This window comes from Zootoca vivipara, chromosome 14 (assembly GCF_963506605.1).
Source record: "Zootoca vivipara chromosome 14, rZooViv1.1, whole genome shotgun sequence".
NCBI classification, from domain to species: Eukaryota; Metazoa; Chordata; class Lepidosauria; order Squamata; family Lacertidae; genus Zootoca; species Zootoca vivipara.
This window is the reverse complement of record NC_083289.1, coordinates 54338891-54362587: the sequence shown is the minus strand read 5'-3', so window position 1 is coordinate 54362587 and position 23697 is coordinate 54338891. Positions and strand designations below refer to the sequence as shown.

Here is a 23697-nt window from a genome sequence, read left to right as displayed (position 1 = left end):
ACCTTGTTTTTTCCGGGGGCTAGAACCCGAACCAATGGACTCAAGCTGCAAGAAAGGAGATTCTGACCAAATATCAGGAGGAAATTTTGACAGTAATCTCTGTTTGACAGTGGAACAGACTTCGTCTCCTTCTTTGGAGTTTTTAAAGCAGAGGTTGGATGGCCATCTGTCGTGGATGCTTTAGTTGAGATTCCTGCACCGCTGGGGGTTGGACTAGATGGTCCTCAGTCTTGCTTCCAAGTCTAAAATTCTTTGATTCTATTGGATTTGCCTACTATTGGATCTACCATCGACCACCTGGTCCTCAGGCTTAAAAGTATCAATGGGCACAAACCATCACTTTGTGGAGACCTTGAGAACATGGGAAACTCCAATTCCCAGCAACCATAGTATAGCATAGGGGTGCCATATTTCAAAAAGTAAAAACCAAGACACCAAAAATATTGAGCTTTTTAAAAAAGAATCCCCAAAATTGTTGAGCTTTTCAACTGACTTCTCTAAGATCCAGGACAAAGCGCTGTTTTTTGGAAATCCCCCCCAGACATCCATTCCGCCTCTGAAATCCCAGTAATGTCCAGAAAAATCCGGCCGCAGGACAGCCCTAATGTAGAGTCACTTCCTCTGGACTATTGCATGGCAAATGAGGAGCAGGGCTGAGTTACTCTCTGCAATTCTGCCATTGCTTGAAGCAGCAGCAAAGTTTTTGCAGTGATGAAAACCACCTGCCATCTCCCTTTAAAAGTATTCCTCAAACTACCGTTAACATATTTTTCCAACACAACACCTAAAACTGCTGAATATATTTTCATAGGGGACATAATGTTTCCCAAAATAGTAAGAATGTTAATATAATCTGAACCCCAGCAATTTAAGGCTTTGAAGGTGATTAGAAGCCAGTGATACTGAAGCAAATATCAGGCCACAGAATCTAACGTCTGGCTCCACAATATTCTATTTTCTTCCAAATACTCTTCAGTGGCTGCAGTGGTCCATTCTTCATGTAATTAATGCATATCTTGTCATATTTGTTATGTGAAATAAAAATGATTTGGTGGCCAGAAGTAGCCTAAAGCAGGAACAGGGCTTGGGGAGATATCCTGGCTCTTTCATCACGTTGTGGCAAAGCCAGATTGACCAAGAATACATTGGGGAGATGATTATCTCTCCAACAACTGTAAACATTACTGGAATAACAGCTTCTAAAAGGTGTTATAAAACCACACATGTTGTTCTAAACCAGGTTAGGAAACCATTTCAGCTTTGACAATTTCACCTTTGTATTGTATTTTATTTTCTGTTAGCCTTTTAATATTTTAGGGTGTTTCAACATTTCATTCTTCGATGATTTAAAACGAAAGAATTATATCGTGAGAAACTCAGTTATTTCCCCATTTCTTCCATCTCCAGTTCCTTGTTTCTGGGTATAAAAAGCTTCATCTCAAAAAGGAGGTACAGTATGGACTGATACTTGCCTAACCCTATAAATACTTTCTGATCCTGTGCTCTTTTGGAGGAGTGTTTTCCAATTATTTCCATTATCCTGCCGCTTCCATTTGGGGTGGGGGGAATGTGTGAGGCGGAAACATTTCTGGCCGTTTGAAATGAACACACACATTTGTGAATCTCACAGGCCAAGCTTCCTTCGAAATTATGTACCATCAGGTTCATCTGCCATTCACAAAAGACTGAAACAAAACTGAGACTGTATCAAAGGGACTCATGGCAATATCCAGCTTGATGGGCTGTTTGGTCATCAGGATCACAGTAGCAATAGTGCTGCTGTTTGTAATGTTTCCTTACACCGTATGCAAGAATCAGCCCATCAGTTGCATCCTAGATGATGATCCTCTGCCAATCCCTCACCAATTTTATCAGCCGGGTGACTTTGTCATTGGAGAGATGGTTTCTCAGGTCTTCCTCTTTCATGACAGTCCCTCGTTCACAGAAGTGCCCACACAGATGTCCATTGGCGAACCTGCGTAAGGAACACTTCATTTCCCCCCTTTCTGCTGTTCCTTCAGATTACAAGGATATCCTATCATTATGTGACAGGATACTTCGCTAATAAGATTTGTGTTTAAGTACAGTATGATGGAAGGCTATTTCCAGCAGTCACTGGAAGTTGACAGCTATCTTGTGTTCTGTATGTTGGTGGCTGTTGGGCACAATCCACTGGGATGTTCAGTGGCCCAAAACGTGGACTTTGTGGGGCTTTTACAGAACAATGTCCCAGGGATTGTTCCCTTTGTGAGTCTTGGACGTGTCGTTTCCGTGCATTCAGTACTTCATTGTCTCTCACCTTTTGCTTATTCTCTCCCTCCTGTTTGCATAATTTAAAAATATTGTTTCACTTCATATTATTATATTGTACAATATGAAAGGTTTTATTATTGTGCTTTATTCTTATCGCTTTCATCCCAGTAAAATTTCCTGATTGAGTGCATGTCTCTTCACATAAAACAGAGGTGGAGACTCTGGTCCGATGTGGATAGCACACTTTGCAAGGAAGATTCATTTGTGGGGCAAATCAGACAACATCCCACAGTAGGCTGGGCTAGATCCTGGCACCATGATGCAGGTTAGCCAACCCTGGTCTAGATCTATTAGTTCCCCATAATGTAGCAGGCAATGGCTCTTTACTCAGAGTCTTTTCGTACAGCGGAATAAATGTTTCAAGAAATCTTCCTTATATATTTCATCTAAAAGGACCTAAAGAGGTTTTCTGCACTGGTCCAGTAAAAACGCTTTTGCTGCGCTATACAGACCAGAAACAGTTCTCTTTGCAGAGCATTAAGCACAGCGGCTGGATTCTTCTTGTTGTAGAATTCTTGTAGCTTTGCAGCAGAAAACGACTCACCAAAACTCAACTTTTGAAGACAGCTTTATTGCAGAAAAATAACAGAAACACCTCCAGAGCTTTCAGACATGACTGCTCCACACCCCACAGGCAAACAAAAAAAGACGCTCTATATATACTGAGCATCTTAACGACTTAACAACTTAAATCACATGACCTTGCTAATTTGCCAGTGTCTCAGGTTTAAAGTCCTAACACCCCCTCTCGCTGGCAAAAAAAAAGAATTCTACAAAGTTATTTCAGACCCATTCCTTCACAAAATTCTTCATGATGCTGAAACCCAAGCGGTTTTGTAAATCCATCAGCTAAATTTTCATGACTTGGACAGTAACTTAATTTAACAATTCCCGCTCTCACTGTTTGACAAACATTTTGAAATCTGATATCCAAATGTTTTGTACGACCTTTAAATTGACCATTCTGTGCTAATTTAAGACATGGCTGATTATCACCCCATATAGTGATGGGCGTGATGGACTTTTCACACATCTCTTGTGCCAGACATTTGTAAAATTCTAGATCTCTACATAATTCAGATAAGGCACAGAATTCGGCTTCTGTCGACGATAAAGCAATCAGGTTTTGCTTCTTCGAACGCCATCCAACCAGAGAGTTTCCAAATTTTACTACACAGCCAGACACTGATTTTCTATCCCTTAAATTTGCCCAATCGCTATCTGCCCAGCAAGTAAGCTGTGCTTGCCCTTCAGAAGACAATTCAAGGCAAAAATCTTTGGTGTATTGTAAATATCTTAAGACTCTTTGAATTCCTTTCCATGCATTTACACTAGGTTTTGAAGTTTCCCTGCTGAGTAAGTTAACAGCGTAAGCAATGTCTGGCCTACTCCATTGCGAAAGGTACAATAAGCTTCCCAGGGCTGATTGAAAGATTTCAGGACGTTTGAACTCAGCACTATCCTTGAATTCACTCTCTTTTACAAAACCCATTTCCATAGGTGTTCTAACACCTGCACACTCTGCCATGCCAAACTTTTCCAACATTTGCAATATTTTGCCTTTTTGATTCAGCAAGAAACTGCCATTTTTGGTCCTATCTATCTGAACACCAAGATAGACCTTTACAGCACCAAGATTCTTAATTTTGAAGTGTTTACTTAACTCCTTGGCCAGCTTTTCCACCTGCTTTTGTGTCTTTGAAGTATAAATCAGGTCATCTACATAAACAAGCAAAGATTCTTGAGTGTCTCCTGAACCTCTGAAATATAAGCAGTTGTCAGCTTTACTCCTGCTAAAGCCAATGGTTACCAAAACATCATTTAGAAATTCATTCCAATTATGAGCTGACTGCTTGAGTCCATAAATAGACTTGTGTAACTTCCAAACTTGATTTGACCTATCACCTTTCAATCCTGGCGGTAGCTCCATATAAAGTTCTTCAGCTAGACCTGAATGAAGATAAGCAGTTGAGACATCAAAGTGATTCACGTTGAATCCTCTCTGAGCAGCAACCGCTAGGAGTACACGTAGAGTTTCGCTCCTTGAAGTGGGCGCATAAATTTCGGAGTAGTGTACCCCTTTACTTTGTGAAAAACCCCGAGCTACAAGCCTCGCTTTGTACTCTGGTTTCCCTGTTACTGTTGTCTTTATTCTATACACCCACCGGCAACTTATTGCCTTGGTACCTTCTGGCAGTTTGGAGATGGAAAATACACCAAGCTTCTTCATAGAATTCAACTCTTTCTGCATGGCCTCGTGCCACCTACTGGCCTCCTCCTTGGGTAATTGCTCTACCTCCTCAAAACTTTCAGGTTCGCAATTCGCCAATCCTACCCAAACACTAATGGCTTGATACCTTTCTGGAGGTTTTCCTTTGTTTGTACGCTTGGAACGCCTTGGCAGCTCCTGCGATGCTCCATCAGTTGCCCCCTCTGACCCAGAATCACTGGTTGTCACCTGTTTGTCACTAGCAGTTGAAGGACTTTCTGATTCTGACTTTACTCGTCTCCCTTGCTGTACAGGTAAACCTACTGGGCTAGACGATTCTGACTTTTCAAACTTGTGTGAACTAGAAGGTTTCTCACCCTCATCCTCAGACTCAGATTCCTCAGCCTGTTCTGGAACTAATTCTCGCCTTGGGACCTGTGTCTGATCTTTTTCATTTGACACATCAAATAGTATGTCAGAATTACCATGGATTCTATTCCAACCATCTTGTTCACAAAATTCAGCACTTCTGCTGATTGTGATTTTTGTTTGATTACCTCCTACATTTACAAATCTCCAACCTTTTGTGTTTGCTTGATAACCACAGAAAATCATTTCTTTAGATCTGGGATCACCTTTCTTGCGTTGTGCCCTAGGCACCAGCACATAAGCACGACATCCAAAAACTCTTAGATGGTCAATTTTTGGTTTCTTACCAAACAACATGAAGTAAGGAGTGTTGCCTACTGTGCTGTTGTACACTCCATTAAAGGAATAATTTGCATACAGCGCAGCCTCTGCCCAAAAACGCTGTGGTAATCCAGAATCAAACAGTAAAGCAGCAATGGCTTCTTGCAATGTTCGGAATTTTCTTTCCGCAACTGAGTTCTCCTGTGGTGAATAGGGATTGGTAAGTCTATGGACTATACCTTTGCGTTTTAACCATGTCGCTAGCGTGTGGTTCACATACTCCCCACCACGATCCGATTGTATCTTGCGCACCCTAGTGTCAAATTTACACTCTACTTCTTCAATCCAATCCATCAGAATTGATGCTGCTTGCGATTTTTCTTTCAGAAAGAAAACCCAACTGGCCCTTGAAAAATCATCCACCAAAATTTGCATAAATCTCGCACCTCCAAGGGACTTGACCGGAAAGGGTCCACACACATCTGTGTGTACTAGCTCAAAGGGTTTCTTGCTTACTCTATCAGATCTAGGGTAGTTACATGTCTTAACCTTAGAGTGTTTACAAGCACAACAATCCAAAAAATTCGAACAGGGTTTAAGGTTACACCCCTCAGCTAAATCTGGCATCTTGCTTACATACTTAAAGCATATATGAGCTAACCTTCTATGTAGTAGATGCGCACAACCTGTATGAGGAGCCTTATTTACACATTTAGCTTGTGCTTCACCTGTTGAACAGCTGCCTGCTGCCAACTGCTCTTGAGCTTCACCTGTTGAACAGCTGCCTGCTGCCAACTGCTCTTCATCCAAAACAAAAAGCCCTTCCTCACAGGGAATTTTAACTAGCTCCTTCCCCTGTTTTGAAATAGTGCACACATCTTTTTCAAACTTAACCTTAAAACCACTTTTTACCAGGCATGACACACTCAAAAGTCCATTCTTCATTCCTGGAAGAACAAAAACAGGAAGGTTAGTTTGCAAACAATTAACATAAATGGTGCCTTTAAGGTTCATTTCTCGTTTGCTTTTGTCTGCTATAGTCACAGTTTTTGCAACTGGTAAAGTCTTGCAGTTCCTAAGACTGCCACAAGATGTCGCCGGTATTAAACTGTGCGAAGCCCCACTGTCAATTACCCATTTCAAGGTTTGTGGGTTCCTTTTAGAGTTCTGTTGTGCTACCATTGCAAACAGTCCCTTATTAGCACCTTCTCCCCCTCTGGGTCGTTGACTCTTGTAGTTCTCACGTCGTTTTCCTCTGTAGCTCTGGAAACTGGCCTTAGGCTGCTGAAACTCCTGTTGCTTTTCTGGGCACTTTGCTATTAGATGAAATCTGCTGCCACATCGAAAACACGACTTGCTGGCCATAGCAGACACTTGTGAGACTTCCTTACAGCTCTGCCTGCCAGTTCCCCCACACTGGGAATTCACCTTCTCTCTGGGCGTGGCTCTATGGTGAATATGCTTAAGGGCTTCCCAAATTTCAAATGCAGACCTTAAGCCTTCCACATGGGGCAGTTGAGAGTCATCTATTGATACCATTAACATGCATCTAGCTTTAGTATCCATTTTATCATGTTCTCTATTCTGAGCATGTGCAGCAGCCTGTTGCTCTGCTGTGGCATCTGCTGCAACAGCCACAATTGGCTTTCGCCTCTGGACATAGTCTGCCCAAACTTCTTTGGCTTCCAACCAGACTTGAGCCCTCTTAGACCACTGCACATAATTAGCAGAGTTCAGCTTTGGAAAGGGAACCTGGAAATTTTCTGCTGCCATTATTGGGGTCTATCGCCACCCCCTCTGAGTGCCCTTGCTTCTCTTCCCCCTTGGGATTTACTTTACTCACTTTTCAGATGCTTCAAGCCTTCTCTGAAGCCTTTTAAACTTTTCCCCTCCGTGTCTTCACTAGCAATCTGCCACCGTCTTGTGTTTATTGGCAAAAAACACAACGGGAGATCAAACTAGCCTTTTGCAGTTAATTAAAGCTGTAAGCCTTCACTTACGCAGCTCTCTCGGTTCCTCCCTTGTTTTATGGCTTGATTTACGACCAAGCAGGTCTTCTCACATCCGAAGCCACTTTCACTGCCTCTGCACACGATACAGCAATCAGCACATGAGAGTCCACAGCATTAGAATCCAAAACATAACTCAGTCCATAACCTAAAGAGGTTTTCTGCACTGGTCCAGTAAAAACGCTTTTGCTGCGCTATACAGACCAGAAACAGTTCTCTTTGCAGAGCATTAAGCACAGCGGCTGGATTCTTCTTGTTGTAGAATTCTTGTAGCTTTGCAGCAGAAAACGACTCACCAAAACTCAACTTTTGAAGACAGCTTTATTGCAGAAAAATAACAGAAACACCTCCAGAGCTTTCAGACATGACTGCTCCACACCCCACAGGCAAACAAAAAAAGACGCTCTATATATACTGAGCATCTTAACGACTTAACAACTTAAATCACATGACCTTGCTAATTTGCCAGCGTCTCAGGTTTAAAGTCCTAACAGGACCTGCTAATAGATAAAATCCCACAATAGCTGTATTCTATATCCCAACATTTTCAGACTTTTTAAAGTTCCAGCTCAACCATGAGAGTAATCCGAGGTGTAACGATGAAAGCAAGAAATGCCCTTTCCTTTGCCTCATTAAACAGACAGTAACTCTCATTACAGGTCCGTTCCTAAGAACTACCAGCACATTCTGGCTTTGCTGCTTGCTGTCAAAGAGATCAATGAGAATCCCCAAATCCTACCCAACATCTCTTTGGGCTCCCACATCCTCAACAGCTACTATGTGGCAAGGATGACATACAAAGCCAGCCTGAGCCTCCTTTCCACACAACACAGGTTTGTTCCCAACTACAAGTGTGATACTCAGAGTAAACTGATAGCTGTCATTGGCGGACTTGCTACTGAAACCTCTGCCAACATGGCTAGCATTTTTGCCACCTACAAGATTCCACAGGTGAGACAAATGCATTGATGGGAATTTTCCAACAATGGCTCATATTTTTGCGTTCTTTTAATCGATACAACACACCCTCCTTCCTTTCAGCTCACATATGGATCATTTACCCCTCTGCAGGATGAAAAAACATTGTTTTCTTCCTTATATCAGATGGTCCCCAAGGAAGCCCACCAGTACATTGGGGCTCCTTCACCATTTCAGATGGACATGGATTGGGCTCTTTGCAGTGGATGATGAGAATGGGGACAGGTTTTTGCACACAGTGGTTCCATTGCTTGATCAGAATGGCATCTGCTATGCCTTCATACTAAGAACAGCAAAGAGGACATTTATGGAAGAGTTGATGAACATTATATTTGCGCAACTGGAAAAATACTCAATTCTTCAAGATAGAAAAGTCAGTACATGTTTTGTATATGGAGAAGATCCAGCCATGCCAGTTTTGAGAATGTTGTTGTTTTTCGCAACATTGTATGCATTGCCACCTGTGGGTAAAGTCTGGATTGTTACATCCCAATGGGATTTCTGTGCCTTCTCCATTCAAAAACTTTGGGATATAGAAAGCTTCCATGGTGCGCTATCTATCACGGTTCGCTCAAGGGAGCCACTTGGATTCCAAAGTCTTCTTGAGATCATTGAACCTTCTTGGGCAAAAGGAGATGGATTCATTCAGAATTTCTGGGAGCAGTCATTCAGCTGCTCATTAAGACATTCTGATGGGAATGTGGAGGGATAGAATACCTGCACTGGCCAGGAGAAGTTGGAGAGTCTTCCTAGTACTCTTTTTGAAATGAGCATGACTGGCCACAGCTACAATGTCTACAATGCTGCGTTTGCTGTAGCGCATGCTTTGCATGTCCTACGTGAATCCAGATGGAAACATAGCAGACTGCTAGAGGGAGGGAGACCAACGGACTGTAATGTGCATTCTTGGCAGGTAGTTACACCTTTAATACAACACACAGAGAGACAAATATATTCAAAGCAGGAAGGTATGCTGTAAAACAGGCATGTCAAACCTGCGGCCCTCCAGATGTTTTGGACTACAATTCCCATCTTCCCCAACCACTGGTCCTGCTAGCTAGGGATCATGGGAGTTGTAGGCCAAAACATCTGGAGGGCCGCAGGTTTGACATGCTTGCTGTAAAAGATACTTAAATGTGTCTTTTCCCCCACAGTTCCTCATTAGAACAACTTGTGATTTGTAACCTGAAACTTAGTCTGCTTAGTCCCTTCTCCTTTCCTATCCAATTTCATGATGTTCCATGTCTTTTTTTTAATTGGAAGTCTGAAGGCCATGGTTTTCTGCACTGGGTCCATTTTGTTTGGCTGAGTATCTCATTTAAAAAGTAACAGATAAATAATATAACAAACTCACCAATAGCTGTATCAAATCCATGGCTCCCTTAACTCACTACCTTCTGTCTGTGGTTCCCCTGTGGGGCTCTGGAGCCCAGTTAGGTCACCCCTTGCCTGCAGAGCTGGCGGCCTCTCCCCCTTTTTCAAACACCCTCCCTTGCGGAGTGTTTCCTCAGCCCCCTCTCCCCTCTCCTTGGCAGTCCTCCGGGCAGCTAGTGCTGCCATCCCTGGTCTCTGAGCTGCCCCCCACCCCCACCCCAAAGAGAGGTGCCTCCCAGAGGCAGCACTCGCCTGCGGAGCTTATAGCCGGGGCTGCTGCAATAAACAGCCGTGCAAGCCTTTGGGAAGCAGAGACATGAGAGGGCATCCGAGGAGGGAGGGAGGGAGGGAGGGAGGGAGGGAGGGAGGGAGGCACAGAGGCCAGTGAGCCTGCGGCACCCTGACCATCATTCAAGGAACCCCAGGGGGCCACGGCACACGGGTTGAACACCACTGAGATAAACTGTTTAGCTTTAGCTGTACCGTAATATAGGGGGATATCAACATTCCTTTTGCTGCTGGCATCCGTGTGTCTTGAGAGCAATGAAATGCGTCTCCCGAGGTGAATTCAAACTCCTTCATTAATAATATGATGCCACAATGTGCTGAATTATGCAACACTATTGTTAAAGCCGAACCACTACAAAAAATGAATCTTATGTTTGGATTTCATTAACGCTTATATAATGCCTTCCAAAGCCGCAAAGATGCTTTATTGAAAAGTGGAGCAAAACTCTACATAGTGCTGCATGCCATTTGGTGTTGGTGTGTATCAGATATAAAAAGTAGAATCCCCTGCATATCTGATCAGAAGTCAACCCCATGGAGTTCAATCAGATTTAATTCCAAGGAAATATGCTGAATCAGTGGAATTAGTAACCGATTCAAATACATTCTTGAGCAAAAACAACCCAGTCCTGGAAACAAAGAGATTTTAAAAGGATGACTGTAGAGGTTTCAATATGGTTACAAAAGCTGGGTGCCTACCCCTCTCTCTGCCAAATGGTGGCAAGACCCCATGGGGTCAGTGTCCCTTTGGAGAATAGAAGACACAGCAGAGACTGTCGTGCTTTGAGAAATATGCTTCATTCACCTCTTTACACCTTACGTCTGCATGGAGGGAGTCCTGATCTTATGGCATAATCATTCCAAGAGGGAGCAGCATAACCTGCCTGCAGGCAGCACCCTCCAAAGATGGATCTCAACCCTTCCCCCTCCTTCTTCCTCCCAGAAAACCCTGCTTCAAAACACACCCCTTCACACCCCTGTCTCTCTTCACACCCCAGGGCAGGGGAGAAGTCCTCTTGCACTGGCAATGGCCCTCAATGGCCCCTCAATGGCTCTCTATTGTTCCCTTGGCCAGGCTGGTTTGCATAAAGCAGCCCAGGAATTCCCTGTCTGGCACAGCTCTGCAGTTGGTGTCTTATTCCATATCCCAATTACCGTAATCAAAATCCTAGCATTTATTCATTCCTAGGGTTTAAGGGGACCACCACCCCGATCTATAACACCATTTTATCCTGACCAGGCTTCATTTTCTCTTTCACTCAAGCTCCATCGTTTTATAAGGAAGATCATGTTCAACAACAGTGTCGGAGAGAGCATACATTTTGATAAACATGGAGAACTACTTGCAGGTTTTGATCTCACAAACTGGGTGACCTTCTCCAACGGTTCTTTTGTTAGGCTCAAAGTTGGAAGACTAGACCCGCTGGATCCACAGGGGAAAGAGTTAACCATTAATGAGGACCAAATAGTGTGGCATAGAAGCTTTAACCAGGTGAGATGAAGCTGCAGGTGCTGGAACATGTGCGAGAATTGAAAACAGTTGCATATCTGTGAGTTCAGTTTTCTACCTGCCCTCAAGTGGTTAATTCTGCTGAGAAGGATCGCGTTTTCCCATTCATGGCAAAACAAACTGGGGGAAATGCTGCTCTGCATTTTCACTTGAAGTCCACCACATTTCCTGGGTAGATCTGAGTAAACAACCTCATCAACACATTTTAAAAGTCCTGACCTCGCCAACAATTCACTTCTTCACTTCTTCATGAAATTAATTTCTGGCAACAATTAAGTCAGGGTTTCCTCTCTGAAGCAAATTTTCACCTAAGAAAACTATTCACACGTTTAGGGCAGGAGGATAAATATAAACTTCTTGATGCTAATCTCATTTGTTGCATTTCTGGACAGGTTGTGCCTCTTTCTGTGTGCAATGACAACTGCTATCCTGGCTACAGCAGGAAAAAGAAAGAGGGAGAGAAATTCTGCTGCTACGATTGTGCTCCATGTCCAGAAGCGATGGTCTCTATGCAGATGGGTAGGAAATACAATAGATGCCAACTTGATGGGGGTGGAGATCAGGCCTTGCTGAGCCTCTGTCTTATAAGGTTGCTTGATATGCAGAATGAACTGCTGAAGCTTTTTACGGAATCACCTGCCCATTTCTGCAAAACAAAATGTAGTTAGTGCCATAGCTAGACAGAGCACTGGACATGCCATGATTCCTTCCTTTTCTACACTGGTTTGAGGGAATTCTCAGTTCTCCCACTTACTTCAATAGACCAGGTCCTGCAGTTCAGACTTTGGCATCCAACACAAAATAACATTAACCAGGGAGATTGGGCATTGAATCTGAAGTCCTAGGAAGACGAATCAGACTCATTATTCAGTTCTGAGCATGCCCAGATATGTTTCTTTGGAAAGCCGCCTACTCAGCAGCCAAGAAGGCCACATTCTGCTGAGAGCCAGACAGGGGGGTTGCTAGCTAGCTTCCTTTTTAACTGCCCCCCCCCAGTTACTCACTTGACCAGTGAGGGATCTTTGGAGCAAGGACACAGTGTATCGGCGGACAAAGAAAGTGTGAGCCAGTTTTATTTAGTTCTGTTACAATTGCTTTGTATTTGGCGAATGGAGCTTTGCTGGGAGGAGAAATGAATGGCAGATGAAGTACCTATATCTTCTTGTTGGAAAAGCTTTCTGTGCTTGCTTGTTACAGGTAGGTAGCCGTGTTGGTCTGAGTCGAAGCAAAATAAAAAAATTCCTTCAGTAGCACCTTAAAGACCAACTAAGTTTATATTTTGGTATGAGCTTTCGTATGCATGCACACTTCTTCCACCCAATGGTCAAATCCTGTCCATGAGGGGTTGGATTGATCACTATAGAATACAGTAGTACCTCCGGTTACGTAACCCTCTGATTACGTATACTTCAGGATGGAAAGCAGCAAACCCAGAAGTATTTGACTGAGTTTCACTGCATGCGCATGTACAGAAGCGGTTCTCAGGTTGCGGAAACCTCGGGATCCAACCGGACCACCGGAATGGATCCCGTCCACAAGCAGAGCTACCACTGTAGATGAATCAAAGTCTTGAAATATTTACGTACCTTTCCTTTATTTTTCAGACATGGATACCTGTATCAAATGTAAAGAAGATCAGTATCCAAACTACAACCAAAATCATTGCATTCCCAAGTTTTACACATACCTCTCCTACAAAGAACCTTTAGGAATCACCCTTACTCTGCTGGCTTTTTCTTTCTCTTCGATCACAACTTTAGTACTTGGGACATTCATGAAGTACAAGGACACTCCCATAGTCAAAGCCAACAACCGGACCCTCACTTACCTCCTCCTCATTTCCCTCCTGCTTTGCTTCCTCTGCTCCTTCCTCTTCATTGGACAGCCTGGAAAGGCAACCTGCCTTCTCCGACAAATGGCTTTTGGCATCATCTTCTCTCTGTCCCTTTCCTCTGTTTTGGCAAAAACCATCACGGTGGTTCTGGCATTCATGGCCACAAAACCAGGATCCAGAATGAGACAATGGGTGGGGAAAGGACTGGCCAATTCCATTGTCCTTTCTGGTTTATTTATTCAAGCAAACATTTGCATAGTTTGGCTGATTACTTCTCCTCCGTTCCCAGATAAGGACATGAACTCCCTGAAAGAGGAAATCCTAGTGCAATGTAATGAGGGATCAGCCTCCATGTTTTACTGCGTCTTGGGATACATGGGCTTCCTGGCTATTGCCAGCTTAACCATAGCTTTCTTTGCCAGGAAGTTGCCTGGCAGTTTCAATGAAGCCAAGTTCATCACTTTCAGCATGTTGGTGTTTTGCAGTGTGTGGCTGTCCTTTATTCCAACGTACCTGAGCACCAAAGGGAAATACATGGTGGCTGTGGAGATCTTCTCCATCTTATGCTCCAGTGCTGGATTGCTGGGTTGCATCTTTTTCCCCAAATGCTACATCATTATCCTGAGGCCTGAGCTGAACAAGAAGGAACATTTATTAAAGAAAGAAAAGTAAGCAATATAAGCTTGTCCCTGTATATTCTGCTGTAATAAAATTCAATTGATCAGGGACAATACATGGTGGCTGTGGAGATCATCATTAGACAAGTCAAATTTCTCAAGTTCTTCTTTGAAGGCATTTTGGTTTAAGCAATCCAGAATTAGTTCTGATGTTGTTATGAGTGTTTTGTTCATCTGCGATATAAATTTTAAATTTAGATATTTGCCACACAATATTCATCAGAAGGATATAAATGTACTTTAGCAGTCAATCAGAGCAAACAGCAATTTGGGTTTTTTCTGGATTGACATTTGCTCTGACTTAGCACTAAAGAGTGGGTTTTCTCTGAGGAAGGAGTAGAGAGAGCGGAAAGAAACTTGGACCCATGCCTAGAAAGTGTGGGTCAAGCAAAAAAACATGGTGCAATGGTAATATACTGCTACCATCTAAAACCTGTAGCAGTGAAATTGACTTTACTTAACGTATTACATTGTGTATATTGCTTATCTCTCTCTCTCTCTCTCTCTCCACATTTTTTCTTTTCTTTTATCACTTTAATCCTTTATAAATGAAAATATTTCAATTAAATATCAATTAGATGATTAGAGCATGGTGCTGATAAAGGTTGTAGGTTTGATCCCCATTGTTGTTGTTGTTGTTTAGTCGTTCAGTCGTGTCCGACCCTTCGTGACCCCATGGACCATAGCACGCCAGGCACTCCTGTCTTGCACTGCCTCCCGCAGTTTGGTCAAACTCATGTTCGTAGCTTCGAGAACACTGTCCAACCATCTTGTCCTCTGTCGTCCCCTTCTCCTAGTGCCCTCCATCTTTCCCAACATCAGGGTCTTTTCCAAGGATTCTTCTCTTCTCATGAGGTGGCCAAAGTATTGGAGCCTCAGCTTCACAATCTGTCCTTCCAGGGAGCACTCAGGGCTGATTTCCTTAAGAATGGATAGGTTCGATCTTCTTGCAGTCCATGGGACTCTCAAGAGTCTCCTCCAGCACCATAATTCAAAAGCATCAATTATTCGGCGTTCAGCCTTCTTTATGGTCCAGCTCTCACTTCCATACATCACTACTGGGAAAACCATAGCTTTAACTATACGGACCTTTGTAGGCAAGGTGATGTCTCTGCTTTTTAAGATGCTGTCTAGGTTTGTCATTGCTTTTCTCCCAAGAAGCAGGCGTCTTTTAATTTCGTGACTGCTGTCACCATCTGCAGTGATCAAGGAGCCCAAGAAAGTAAAATCTCTCACTGCCTCCATTTCTTCCCCTTCTATTTGCCAGGAGGTGATAGGACCAGTGGCCATGATCTTGGTTTTTTTGATGTTGAGCTTCAGACCATATTTTGCGCTCTCCTCTTTCACCCTCATTAAAAGGTTCTTTAATTCCTCCTCGCTTTCTGCCATCAAGGTTGTGTCATCTGCATATCTGAGGTTGTTGATATTTCTTCCGGCAATCTTAATTCCGGCTTGGGATTCATCTAGTCCAGCCTTTCGCATGATGAATTCTGCATATAAGTTAAATAAGCAGGGAGACAATATACAACCTTGTCGTACTCCTTTCCCAATTTTGAACCAATCAGTTGTTCCATATCCAGTTCTAACTGTAGCTTCTTGTCCCACATAGAGATTTCTCAGGAAATGATCCCCATATGAGGTTTTATTATTTTATCACTTTTTCTTTGCCACCTTGGGCTCCCCTGCAAGGAAGGGTGGTATATTTATAACATAACATAGCATAGCATAGCATAGCATAGCACAGCACAGCACAACACAACACAACACAACACAACACAACATAACATAAAACATAACATAACTATTCCAGTGGATTAAAAATAGACAACATTTAAAATTATGTAAGCAATGTGGTTGATGTGTTGTGAGTCATGCTGTTTTATGTGTGGTGTGAAAAATGAAAATTAATACAAAATATTTTTAAAACATTTAAAATTATGTGTGATGAAGTTTTTGTATACTCATGATAATGACCTACCTGTGGAATCCTGTAGATGGCAACAATATTGGCCATAAAGGCACAGGGTTCAGTCACATATCCTCCCATGACACTAATTAATTGTTTCTGATAAACACAGATGAAATTGAGGATGACAACTGTGGTCTACAAAGCAGGTTCAGGATGGCTTTCTAGGTCATCTTTGCAATGTAATAGCCATTGATAATGTGGAATCCTATAGTGATGTTTGGCAAGAGTTTGGGATTCTTCTCGTTCTCCTTTACAGCAATTGCCAAGGCCAGAATGTGCCCGTGCATCTTTGAAATGGAACAGGAACGAGAAGCGTCTTTATTGTCTTTTATTAGCTCAATACAGACTGTGTCCTTGTGCTGAACTTGATACCCACATTACATAATTAGGTGTACAATTAAGGGTTTCTAAGTAACCACTTGAACTTATCAATATGATCAGGTTCCACTCGGGGGACGTATTGGGACACCTGATGTCAGTGATCATGGGTAGGAGGAGGACCTGCTTGAGGACCAGACCATGTCATTTCTGAGGAGGCAGGCTCAGTTGATGTCTGAAGACTGTTCCTGCCTCTGGGTCTGATCCTGGCGAGGAGGATACACCTATCAACAAGGGTGTTCCTTAAAGTGTCACCCATGACTTGATCATGGATGGGGAAATGGACCTCTCTGTTGGAATTCTGTTGTCTCACTGTGCAGCTCTTGGACAGTCACAAGTCTGTCTGTTTACATGTTTCAGCAAAAGGACTGCTGGAAGTCACAGGGAACGGATGTTGTTGTATTCTGTTTCCTGCTGTGTGTGTCCCCCCCCCCTTCTCTCCGACTGAGAAGACATGATCACTTTCTGTTCTGTCTAGATTTAGAAATAAAAAGTAGCTAGTGCACATCTCATGGCTCACTGCTGTGCTTATTCGCTCTGCAAGATTTATGGAACATGTGTCTGAGAGCAAAGCAGCTTCAGACCCCCAAGGCATAGCTCCACTGATTCTATGCGACCGGTTCCAGTCTGCTTGGCAGACCAGTCCTGAACACTCTCCAGAAATTGTGCTTTACTCCTCAAGCCCTTTTAAATTTGGGCCTGGGGCAAGCAAGATCTGAGGTCAGGCAAAGAATCACGGATTCCGAGAGACAACAGGACTGCTTGAGGTCCCCTGATTTTATAATTGCAGAAAACGAGAGAGAAGTTGCTGCCCCGGGAGCATACCTCTGTTTCCTCGAATCCAGAAACACAAGAAGGGCCTTTACTCTCACCCGAAGTTTGGCATTGCCCTCACTGGTTTTGGAAGGATCTTTTGGGAAAGTCTCATATGCCCAGAGATTTTGTGCCTGCCCACTAGGGGAAATAGGAAGCCCCGAACATTTGCTTTTTAGATGCCCCTTTTATGACAAGGTATGCAGAGATACCATTGCCCCCCAACTGGAGAGGCTTGCTGACCTTCCGGATAAGCCTAACTTAATGCTCTCCTCTTAGGCAAAGATCAAAAGATGACATGGATGGTTGCCAGATTCTGCGCGCAGATTTGTAGGCACAGACCACCCCCCAAAACAAATTAGACTGCTGGGAAAACACTCCAGGTGAGCCTCCAGGGTGTTAGGGCCAATCTGTATGGTATCTCAAACTTTAAATTTTAGGTTCTCACGTGTCTATGCATTTAACTTAATTTTAATTCTAAAGCTGTTTGCTGTATATTGTTTTAAATGCATATTTTATTCTTGTGAAAGCTGTCCTAAATGTGCCTTTCGAGCTGGTCTATAACCGTAATAAACAAATGAATGAGCAGGGTAGGAATCTTTCTTGTTTTGGTGGGTCACAATCAACAATAATGTAGATTGGATCAATTATATATTATAACCAATAGAGCTTTCTGAATTATACCAGAGATGAAGTGAAAGGAATAGCTGACCAATTAGATGCTACAAACAGGATGGCTTGGGAAAATAGGGTGGACTTAGATATGGTATTGGCAGAAAAAGGAGGCGTGTGTGTAATGTTTGGTGAAAGATGTTGTACCTTTATTCCTAACAACACAGCACCCAATGTATTTTTTTAAAATACTTTATTAAATATTAAACACATTTACCATAAAATCAACATAATTCAACGTAACATAAATCAATACAAATCAAAAAGAATCAATATAACACAAATAAGAAAGCAAATCAAAATTATGCAAATTATACAAAAACCAAACTTAACTTATTAGCAAAAAATAAAAATAGAAAGAAAAAGGAAGAAAAAAGAAAAAAGAAAAAGAAAAACAAGACAAAAGAAAATACAATAAACTTCCCAGCATTTCCATATCGATTCCCTATTATAGTGAGCACTACTATGCTTTCCCTTATAAACTTATCTTTTAACTCCATATCTCATTTTATTCTCCTATTCCTACAATTCCAGTAAACTTGTGTGAATTTAATCAAGGCAAATTACCCATCTAGCACTAATACCTTCAGCCCGAAGGTAATCCTCTACGTATTTCCATTGTTAATTGCGCAGAATTGGAAGGGAGAGAAGCTACCGACTATACAAGATTGGCGTATCAAGCTAGTGGAATTTATGAATTTAGCTAAATTAACAGCGATAGTGGGGAAAGTCCCCAGACAGAAATGGATAAAAGAACACAGCACCCAATGGAACCATCACGAGAGCCTTGCAGGGTCTTACTATTTTAGCAGGGGAATTAGCAGAAAATTCAGGAATAGACACATCTCTGACTGGAAGGTTAGAATCTTGGTTTGGGAAATGGAAAAAATAGTAGTAGTAGCAGTAGTATTTATTTATACATACATACATACATACATACATACATACATGCCCCACCCATCTGGCTTGGGATCCCCAGCAACTCTGGGCAGCTCCCAACATAATGATGATAATGATGATGATGAAAACATAAAACACCAAACATTAAAACTTCCCTAAACAGAGCTGACTTCAAATATCTTCTAAAAATAGGATAGTTGCTTATTAGCTTGACATCTGGAGGAAGGGCATTCCACAGGGCGGGCACCTCTACCAATAAGGCCCTCCGCCTGGTTCCCTGTAGCCTCACTTCTCGCAGGGAAGGAACTGCCAGAAGGCCCTCGGAGCTGGACCTCAGTGTCCAGGCTGAACAATGGGAGTGGAGATGCTCCTTCAGGTATACTGGGCCGAGGCCGTTTAGGGCTTTCAAGGTCAGCACCAACACTTTATTGTGCTCGGAATCATACTGGGAGCCAATGTAGGTCTTTCAGGACTGGTGTTATGTGGTCTCGGCGGCTGCTCCCAGTCACCAGTCTAGCTGCCGCATTCTTGCATTTCTCCATATCTTTACAAATAAATAGTCAGATTAAACTGTTGGTTCATGCAAGAAGGGTTTTCTGAAGTGTTTAGAAACACAAATGTCTGGCAAACACTAACCATTTCTCTATTTTTTAAGGGAAGTTAACACCCTGTATTGCACATGCAACTGGAGTCTGCCTTATTCTAACTGTTTCCTTCCTTTCCTTAACTGGTGTACAAGGATACACCAGTTGTTGTTGTTGTTGTTGTTGCTGCTGCTGCTGCTGCTGCTGCTGCCGCCCCTGGGGTCCAAAATCCTGAAAATCCTGTCTCCATTGGTCATACTTGAGGAAAATGTGTGATTGAGGAAGAGATTTGGAAAAACTAGGGAGCTCCCTTCAGATTACCGGTTGGCAGGTGGGCTGCTTGCTTTCCTGTGACTGGCCAGTCCCAGTGCACTGCTGAATGAGAAATATGTATGATTACTTTGCTGTTATTATTTTCTCTCAAAGAGCGCAATCCTCTACGGAGATAACTTTGGAACCAGTAATTAAATCAAACTGATGGGTTTCATCATCCCTCTTGCCAAATCCCATGTCAGGCCATGAACACAGTCAGCATCAGAGTGTAAAAGCTTATATTAAATAAACCCTGTGTCATTCAGAACTTCTGTGAGAAATTCTGGACACAAAGGATTTCATGGGTCAGATCTTTGGCACCTTCCCTTAATCACAGTAATCCAGGGCTATTAAATGAAAGTTCTGGTAATGCAATTTACAATGGAGGAGAAAGAGATCTGCCTTTCTGCGTAACTCTTGGTCAAGATGAGAGGAGCATTTCTGCTGCTGCTCCTTCTCTTCCTGTGGCTCCAGATGCCTCCAACTGACTCTGAGAGATGCACCATGACGGATCCTTTCGAGTTTCCATACCAGTATTATCAGAGAGGAGACCTGATCATTGGAGGAATTATTAATACTTTTGGCTATCCATCTGAAGGAAAAGATTTCCAGGACCACCCAAACACAAAATTTACAGATGATCCTTTGTAAGGAAATCACTCTCACCTTCATAGTGTACACATCTATATGCTGCTATAGGCTACAACTACACTGTACAAACCATGGCATGCTCAGAAAACATTTGCATATGACTTTTTACAAGTGGGAAGGTTAAAAATACACTTCCTTCTCTTTATATTGTGATCTTGGCATCTTCTTCTACGTTGCCTTATTCCTGATCTGGAGATTTCTGTCTTCTGCCTCTTCTGCTTTCTCCCCACCTGATCTATTCTTTCTCCCCTGATCTCATGCTTGATCCTCCTCCTCCCTCTGTGTTTCCTTTCACACCAAGGATGGACAATTTTACTTCGAAGCAAAACTTGATCCTCACATTCACAATCAGCATCATTTAATCTGACAGTAATAGATGCTGTGAGACAGGAATATCAAAGATTTTGGATCATATTCCCAGCTGGACCATTTAAACAATATTGGTGGTATATGCAGAGTAAACTAAAAGAAATCAATACCTCTAAGAAGAGATAAGCGAATAATGTTTATATGTGTGTGTTTCTTTTGCATGGTCTATGACTTTTCCTTCCTCTATTAATTTTTCTATTGTCTTTTCTTTTTGTTTTTTCTTTAGTTGCCATGCTAACATTCTTCCTGGCTTGTTAGCAACTTCAAAGCTCTTTTGGATTTACATACATTATTTTACCTCTTTTTTTAGTTATGTCTGATTAAATTGAATATTTTTTATTTCTTTATGTTATAATAATTTTTATTGGTTTTCCATTTAGTAATACACAATCCCAACATTGTTATCAACTTTACTTCTCTGGCTGTTTCAAACCATTCAACTTCCTTCCTCCCCACCTCATGGCTTTCAAATTTAACCTTTGTATCATTGCGTTTTATATGTTTTCCAATTTTAAGTCCACTAATACAAAAAACATTAAAAGTAAAGTTAAAATAAAAAGGAAGAAAATTTCACATTACAAGTCTTCACACAACCCTGCTAGTGATGTTAAATGCTTACAGTGATCTTTCCAATACAATATTTATTTCCTCCAGTCTTTTTGGAGTATTTGACCTTGCTGGTTCTAGATTTTCCCTGTCAGTTTCATCAGTTCAGCAAAGTCCATCATTTTTGTCTGCCACTCTTCTTTCTTTGGTGCTTCTCGTTGTTGCATTTTGAGGCTAAAAGAATTCTTGCTGCAGTTGTTGCAAACATCAAAAGTATTTTATCTTCACCTAGTTGTTGTTGAGTCGTTTAGTCGTGTCCAACTCTCCGTGACCCCATGGACCATAGCACGCCAGGCACTCCTGTCTTCCACTGCCTCCCGCAGTTTGGTCAAACTCATGTTCGTAGCTTCGAGAACACTGTCCAACCATCTCGTCCTCTGTCGTCCCCTTCTCCTAGTGCCCTCAATTTTTCCCAACATGAGGGTCATTTCAAAGGATTCTTCTCTTCTCATGAGGTGGCCAAAGTATTGGAGCCTCAGCTTCACGATCTGTCCTTCCAGGGAGCACTCAGGGCTGATTTCCTTAAGAATGGATAGGTTTGATCTTCTTGCAGTCCATGGGACTCTCAAGAGTCTCCTCCAGCACCATAATTCAAAAGCATCAATTCTTCGGCGTTCAGCCTTCTTGATGGTCCAGCTCTCACTTCCATACATCACTACTGGGAAAACCATAGCTTTAACTATACGGACCTTTGTAGGCAAGGTGATGTCTCTGCTTTTTAAGATGCTGTCTAGGTTTGTCATTGCTTTTCTCCCAAGAAGCAGGCGTCTTTTAATTTCATGACTGCTGTCACCATCTGCAGTGATCAAGGAGCCCAAGAAAGTAAAATCTCTCACTGCCTCCATTTCTTCCCCTTCTATTTGCCAAGAGATGATGGGACCAGTGGCCATGATCTTGGTTTTTTTGATGTTGAGCTTCAGACCATATTATGCGGTTCTTTAATTCCTCCTCACTTTCTGCCATCAAGGTTGTGTCATCTGCATATCTGAGATTGTTGATATTTCTTCCGGCAATCTTAATTCCGGTTTGGGATTAATCTAGTCCAGCCTTTCGCATGATGAATTCTGCATATAAGTTAAATAAGCAGGGAGACAATATACAACCTTGTCGTACTCCTTTCCCAATTTTGAACCAATCAATTGTTCCATATCCAGTTCTAACTGTAGCTTCTTGTCCCACATAGAGATTTCTCAGGAGACAGATGAGGTGATCAGGCACTCCCATTTCTTTAAGAACTTGCCATAGTTTGCTGTGGTCGACACAGTCAAAGGCTTTTGCATAGTCAATGAAGCAGAAGTAGACGTTTTTCTGGAACTCTCTAGCTTTCTCCATAATCCAGCGCATGTTTGCTATTTGGTCTCTGGTTCCTCTGCCCTTTCGAAATCCAGCTTGCACTTCTGGGAGTTCTCGGTCCACATACTGCCTAAGCCTGCCTTGTAGAATTTTAAGCATAACCTTGCTAGCGTGTGAAATGAGCGCAATTGTGCGGTAGTTGGAGCATTCTTTGGCACTGCCCTTCTTTGGAATTGGGATGTAGACTGATCTTCTCCAATCCTCTGGCCATTGCTGAGTTTTCCAAACTTGCTGGCATATTGGGTGTAGCACCTTAACAGCATCATCTTTTAAAATTTTAAATAGTTCAGCTGGAATATCATCACTTCCACTGGCCTTGTTATTAGCAGTGCTTTCTAAGGCCCATTTGACTTCACTCTCCAGGATGTCTGGCTCAAGGTCAGCAACCACACTACCTGGGGTGTACGAGACCTCCATATCTTTCTGGTATAATTCCTCTGTGTATTCTTGCCACCTCTTCTTGATGTCTTCTGCTTCTGTTAGGTCCTTACCACTTTTGTCCTTGATTATGGTAATCTTTGTACGAAATGTTCCTTTCATATCTCCAATTTTCTTGAACAGATCTCTGGTTTTCCCCATTCTATTGTTTTCCTCTATTTCTTTGCATTGCTCATTTAAGAAGACCCTCTTGTCTCTCCTTGCTATTTTTTGGAAATCTGCATTCAGTTTCCTGTATCTTTCCCTATCTCCCTTGCATTTTGCTTGCCTCCTCTCCTCCGCTATTTGTAAGGCCTCATTGGACAGCCATTTTGCTTTCTTGCATTTCCTTTTCCTTGGGATGGTTTTTGTTGCTGCCTCCTGTATAATGTTACGAGCCTCCATCCATAGTTCTTCAGGCACTCTGTCCACCAAATCTAAATCCTTAAACCTGTTCCTCACTTCCACTGTGTATTCATAAGGGATTTGATTTAGATTGTATCTTACTGGCCTAGTGGTTTTTCCTACTTTCTTCAGTTTAAGCTGGAATTTTGCTATAAGAAGCTGATGATCTGAGTTACAGTCAGCTCCAGGTCTTGTTTTTGCTGACTGTATAGAGCTTCTCCATCTTTGACTGCAGAGAATATAATCAATCTGATTTCGATGCTGCCCATTTGGTGATATCCATGTGTAGTCATCTCTTGTATTGTTGGAAAAGAAAATCTTCACCTACTACACCTAATAAAAAGGCTTCTGGTTTTTTAACAAAAGTACTTTTTAACATTTTCTTT

The 23697-nt window shown here is 42.3% G+C and overlaps 1 protein-coding gene across 1 annotated transcript; it reads left to right on the top strand.

Moving 5' to 3' along the window:
* Positions 1-1899: 1899 nt before the first annotated feature.
* Positions 1900-13877, top strand: LOC118092898 (vomeronasal type-2 receptor 26-like). The gene is made up of 4 exons (XM_060282423.1): positions 1900-1979; positions 7881-8172; positions 11764-11890; positions 12976-13877. Exons 1-4 carry the CDS (start codon positions 1900-1902, stop codon positions 13875-13877), a joined length of 1401 nt encoding a protein of 466 aa, XP_060138406.1.
* The last annotated feature ends 9820 nt before the right edge of the window (positions 13878-23697 follow it).

Bases quoted from the DNA above. Each gene is read 5' to 3' on its own strand.
- LOC118092898 (XM_060282423.1), top strand. From the start codon at position 1,900: ATGGTTTCTCAGGTCTTCCTCTTTCATGACAGTCCCTCGTTCACAGAA. The intron at 8,173-11,763 runs GTGAGACAAATG...ATTTCTGGACAG, and splicing joins CCACCTACAAGATTCCACAG to GTTGTGCCTCTTTCTGTGTG. The intron at 11,891-12,975 runs GTAGGAAATACA...TTTATTTTTCAG, and splicing joins GATGGTCTCTATGCAGATGG to ACATGGATACCTGTATCAAA.